Below are 6448 nucleotides of genomic sequence, written 5' to 3'. Positions count from 1 at the left end.
TCAAAAGTTTAACCAACCACAAACCAGCCGTAAATTGCCAGTTTTTTTTATCTTACTAATATTAATCATTGCCATTAATTATTTGTTTAGGTATTAATAGTATTCAGTAAAAAAGTTAATAGTGACCAATTGCATACCTCATTAATGAAATAAGTTGACTCTATCCTCCATATATATGCAGTTTCAATCCCATGGGATTATTTAGAGCAATGGGTTTTTTCGCCCAAAACATTTGGGATGTGACATTATTATATTACAATATTACGTATTAGTTTCTCCAAAACCATCCAAAATACTCTAAAGTAGATTTGATCTTGTCAAATATGGTTTCTTGTTGTTAATCAATTTTTTTGGAAGATCCAGGAATCCAGAAGGTCATGATTCCAGTCTTCTTTCTTAATCTGGAAGATTAAGAAGAAGTATTAGGTGTTGGTAAAGTGTAAACCTTTCCAAAACAAACCAAAGATTAGACTTTCCTCTCACTTCACGTCAGTTTGAAAGACATTCAATGCCTTCATAGACCCAACTTCTTTAGTTTTTCTTTTATATGAAATAATCAAACGCTTACTTCTTCCAAGCCATCCCAATACGTATACAGTCTGAACTCTGAAGCCAATGACATATTCCACCGGCGACCACATGCACGTCCCCATGTCCAACTGCTTCCCGCTAAAATGTCAAAGGAATTAATTGTCTTGTCACATCCTTAGATATTTGGACTAGTCCACTTATTACACTAATTATGATCAAAATATGATTGAGTATCCATTTTACCTGACGAACCTCGAATATATTTAACAATAAATCTTATCTGGGATGTTTATTAGTAAAATAGTTCAGTTGAAAGATGAAATGAATATGTGTAAATATTAGGGAGCTTTACCTAAAAAAAGCAATCATGACATTGACCTTACCTGTTACATAGATAAATTTTGTGCATTTTTGAAATAAATAAAAAATTTTGGTCTCTCTCTAAGATATAGTCTTATATTAAATGTATGTGTAACTGTATAGATAGAAGTGACACAATCTGTATTAATAATATATTAACAAATGTGTCGATTTTGTTTGTACGTATGGAAGTGATTTTCATACATCTATTTTTTGCCTCATTTACCCTTGTTAATTTTTGATCTATTGATTTTCTTCAATTTATTCGACTCGAAAGTTGAAAATTGAGATAACGCTACCCTTGTACAAATATCATCACCTTTACCTATGTGTTCGTGTCAATCTTTTACCCTTATTTCTAAGGGACAAGAATTGTCTGTCCTCCCACTTCCAGTGCCTTCCCGTGCCATCTTGTTTTGTGTGGTCACGGTTAAGCCACGTAATATTTTATATTGTTTTTTTATAGAGATAATAAGACACAAATGAATAGTAATATAAAATATTGACGTGATTTAACCGTGATTACACAAACAGGAGGACAGTGGAACTGGGAGGGTAGAGAATCCTTGTCCATTTCTAAGACCCACGCGTATATAGCATTAGGCTAGCTATGAACCACCCTGTGCCTACCTAGCTAAAGCTTTCACCAAACAACTTCCAGCAGTACCATATCAAATGGCTACCGTACAACTCTTCTCATTATTCTTACTTTTCTTGATCTTTTTCGTCCATCTAACAAGGGTTTCTTCCATCTGCCCTACATCAAACTGCTCCGACGGACTGCCGGTTCGATTCCCTTTCCGGCTTCGGAACCGCCAACCCTCACGATGTGGGTACAATCCAAGTTTTGACCTCTCATGCAGCAACCAAACCCTGATCACAACACTCACCCTCCCAGCCGCTACCGACAACTTCATAGTTCAACTCATCGACTACGAGTTTCAAACGCTTTACATCAACGACCCCAACCGCTGCCTCCCCAAACGGTTCCTAGACAACGTCTTCAAGCTCCACGGCACGCCGTTTCACATCGAAATTTTCAAGAACCTCACCTTCCTCAACTGCTCCTCTCAGACACGAGCAAGCCAAGCGACGTCGTTACCCGTCATGGCCACTAGTATTTCATGTCTCAGCACTGAAAATCACACGGTCTTTGCTGTTCCATCGAGGGCTTATGAAGAATGGCTTCAGTCAACGTCATCTTCGTCACCGTCACCGTCACCGTCAGAGGCTTTGTGTCCGGTGATTTCGAGTGTTTTGGTTCCGAGTACAGCTGCTAATGAGATGCTGGATATGTCTGGGGATGTTAGGAGTGGTGTTGGGTTGACTTGGTCAACGCCTGATTGTCGTGATTGTGAGGCCCGTGGTGGAGATTGTGGGTTTAACAGAGATGCGGATCGGGTTGTGTGCTCGAATATTCCTGAGGCTAAGAGGGAAGGTAGGTCAACTTTCCAATGACTCCACTACATTGTACTATTTTATAGGTTACTTGCATATAATTAAGCTGCTACCCTACTCTTGATTTTCATGGCTTATACGAATAAATCTTTAATCTTTAAACACATCTTCAAAATTATTAATAATACTCACTCTTGGTTATAATCTACAAGTTTGGGTGACTATAAGTACACAACATAAGTACGATATATATGTTTTTTAGAGTTTAAAATTTTTGATCTAGATCGTTGATCAAGTTTGGTTTTGTCGAACAATATAATTCAAATTGGCAGTAAGACAAATTTCCTTAATTTATTTTTATAAACTTAGCAATACGAAAGAAATTAGAATAAGAAAATTACACCTAGTTAGAGACATAAACTTTACATGTCAAAATAAAGAAAACTTGAAAAACGAAAGATACATAAAACTAATTAATTTGTCGTATGATCTTGTTAAAGTGGACAAATTTTTCATTATGACTAGAACATGAGTGGTACACCAGTGTTTTTATAGAAGTGGTGGAAAATTTTATTTTTTAAGTTATTAACTTTTTAATACATATCTCACAATTTGTATAGTGACACGTGGTGTACCACCTTATGTACTAGTCAAACTGAAGCATCTCTCGTTAAAGTGAGCCAAGACTAATTAAACTTAGTTGATTTATTGTAATTAGAGTTTCCTACAATTTTGTTACTATTTTTAACTTTCTAGACTACTTCGATCGGTGCTATATATGGGGCAAAATGTGCTGCCATTTGAACTCCATCCACCTTCATGTGAGATTACTCCACGTTTTCTGTGTCTAGAAATTTGTTGACTATTGTGACTTAGAATGCCAACATTCCCTGAGTTGAATGAACCTCGATCAAGAGAGAACGTACGACACAATGTCTAGTCAAGTACATAAATATTGAATAGCATGTGCTATTCACATATCTTATTTTACTTCTCATACATCCTTGATAATTTCTATCCGTTGATCTTCTTCAATTCATTCGATCAAACGACTGAAAATTAAAAAAATATATAAAAAGTAAAATAGAATGTGTGGATATCACATCCTGTATTGAATAAGTCAATACTTGGGGAGGGGGCTTATTTCATGTCTTTCGGTCATTAACAAATCCACCGCATGGCATTAGGTAATGGCACGTAGCATGGCGGCTTTAATTAAAGTGCCTACTTTGATTTTTGGATTATTAATTATTTCCATGCTTACCATCTTACAGATTCAAAATCTTTAACGTCATGATCATGTCCTCTCAAAGAAATTGTGTGTGTTGACTTGAATGCATTATCATTTTTTACACTAAGCGAGTCACTTATACCATACAATGTGATTTATAAAACAAAACTTAAAAGAACGCCTGTACTTAGCAAAATATTCAAATTTATGTAATTTTCTTAACTTAATTATGTTCACAAATATATATATATATATATATATATATATATGTCAAACTCCAAAGAAACAGATGTTCTGCCATCTAGTTATTAATGAAAGTTATCGATTAATATTGAGGTCCATTCCATTGAAAACGAAGTGAATATGAACTAACCAATTGCAATTCCATTGATTTCACTTTCAGCTCTTCCAAGAAGTGCAAAATATGGCATAATCGTAGGTGTGGGAATACCCGGACTCTTATGCATCATTGGACTCGCAAGTTATATCTTCGGCAGGATAAAGGCTTGCAGACGTCGCCACCAACCAAGTGTGGACCTCTCTACCTTAGCTTCTCGGCAACCTGACTTCGTCACAGTAGGGCTTGATGGCCCAACCATTCAATCATACCCGAAGACATTTCTCGGGGATAGCAAGAGATTGCCCAAGCCCAATGACAACACGTGCTCAATATGTCTAAGTGAGTACGAGGCCAAGGAAGCGTTGAGGACCATACCAGAGTGTAACCATTACTTCCATGCTAGTTGCATAGACGAATGGCTTAAAATGAATCCAACATGCCCCGTTTGTCGAAATTCACCAGAGGGCTCATCTCTTGCTATCCCTTCTTCTTCAGTGTCTTCATCAACATTTTCTTTAGCATCACCATAGAATTTGATGATCTATACTTTTTTTTCTTGTATAATTTTGCCATAATTTAGGTATCGTTGTGATTTGAGTTGTATGTAATATGTTTGGGGTTGTGATGGAGGTGGTGATTTGTTATATCCTAAACGAGCGTGGTTTATTTGGTTTATTGTCATGACAATCCTAATGCATCGACAATTCTATATGCATTACAATCAATATGTACCCAATAATAATCTATGTTGATGCATAAAACCGGAGGGGTCTTGGAACAACGTAAATCCGACCGTAAATCTGCAAGAATGTAAAGAACACAAGATGTATCGTGGTTCACCCCAATGTTTGGGCTACGTCCACACTGATGTTGATTGTATTTCTCTCTAACTGTATGTATGGATTACAAGGGTGAGGGGGAGTCCCCCCCAGAGAAAGAGAGAGTTGGGGAGAGCTGTGCTCTGAATGTGAGAGTGAGGCCTCTGTATGTGAGGATGAGAGCTTGAGGTTTGTGAGGGTGAGGAGGCCCTTTTATAGAATAAGGGCTCCTCACTTATTATATATTTGCCCCTTCATTTATTACATAATTACATTTGAGTCCCCGAGTATTTATACGAGGTCTAAATACGGAAGCTCTAAGTATGGTACAAACAGTAGTCCCCCAAGACTTCAATCAAGACAGTCTTTTGGCTGGAAACTTGAAATTCAGTCTATGTGTGGGCCGAAGTAACTAGATGTCGTCTAAAACTGATACTCGATATGAGACGGTGCCCAATTTGAAATGATGCTCAACTAGAAGTAGCACATGTTGCGAGGCTGCTCGGCTTGTGGCTTATGTTGCCTTGGTTGGCTTGGCTTATGGTGTTGAAGGTGAGGGAGTCCATTTTATAAAATAAAGGCTCGCTTCTCAATACATGAATGATGGGCTAGAGTTGATGCTCTCTAATGATGTTGAGGGAGTCCCTTTTATAGGATAAGGGCTCGCTCCTCGATACATAAGTGATGGGTTAAGAGTGATGCTCGCAGCGATGCGGTTGCTCAGCTGGTGAAGATGCTCTCTAATGGAGGTGAGGGAGTCATTTTTATAGAATAAGGGTTCACTCATCGATACATGAATAATGGGTGCTTTCTAATGAAAGTGAGGGAGTCCATTTTATAAAATAAGGGCTCACTCCTTAGTACATAAATAATGGGCTAAGTCCTTCAAGTATTTTTCATGAGGCCCAGTTGAGGCCTAATATATGGTACATAATGTAGTTCCCCAAGTATTCAGTCAATAGAGTTTGTTGGCTAGAGACTTCAAATTCAATCTATGTATGGGCCGAAGTGGCGGTTGTTCGGAGGCGGTCTTTGTATACCATGCACTGAAGCTTTGTAGGTGTAGCTTTGAAAGTGAAGCTTTGAAGCTGGAGCTTTTGTAAATGAAGCTTTTGAAGCTGGAGCTTTGTAAATGAAGCTTTCGAAGCTGATTGACATGAGTGATGCTCATGAATGTTTATGTTGATTGACATGAGTGATGCTCATGGATGTTGACATGAGTGATGCTCATGGATGTTGACATGAATGATGGTCATGAATGTTTATGTATGATTGACATGAGTGATGCTCATGTATAATTTTGGAGTACTGGACGTACTTTTGATCATCTAGTTAGTGATAATAGCGGCAGGCTGCCAAATAATTTTGGAGTACTGGACGTACTTTTGATCACCTGGTTGGTGATAATAGCGGCAGGCTGCCGAATAATTTTTTGTAGTACTGGGTGTACTTTTGATCACCTAGCTGGTGATAATAGCGGCAGGCTGCCGAATAAATTTGGAGCCACAGGGCCTGGCTCTTTTGGGCATATGGGCCTTGGCCCTCCACATAACATTCCAGCCCATTATTTTGGGTTTGCCGTTTTTTTTTATTACCCTCTGATGGGGTTTATACAGATGTCTCCGAAAGATAAGAAAAATAAATCACATCATTCAAAAATAAATCCGACCCTTAGCTCAATGGGTCACGCCCATAATTCCCTTTTCTGCATGTCATTACGACCGCAATTATGTCTGCTTTTTTATCTTCTTTTGCTTTTTGTTTTTGCTT

General features: G+C 37.9%; 1 protein-coding gene across 1 annotated transcript; it reads left to right on the top strand.

Moving 5' to 3' along the window:
• Positions 1-1494: 1494 nt before the first annotated feature.
• On the top strand, positions 1495-4506 carry LOC103437375 (RING-H2 finger protein ATL20-like). The gene is made up of 2 exons (XM_008375842.4): positions 1495-2329; positions 3924-4506. Exons 1-2 carry the CDS (start codon positions 1567-1569, stop codon positions 4388-4390), a joined length of 1230 nt encoding a protein of 409 aa, XP_008374064.3. The 5' UTR covers positions 1495-1566; the 3' UTR covers positions 4391-4506.
• Positions 4507-6448: the final 1942 nt, after the last annotated feature.

The sequence above is a fragment of the Malus domestica genome, chromosome 06 (assembly GCF_042453785.1).
Source record: "Malus domestica chromosome 06, GDT2T_hap1".
Lineage (NCBI taxonomy): Eukaryota > Viridiplantae > Streptophyta > Magnoliopsida > Rosales > Rosaceae > Malus > Malus domestica.
The sequence above is the reverse complement of the archived record's forward strand: the minus strand, read 5'-3'. Positions and strand labels throughout refer to the sequence as shown.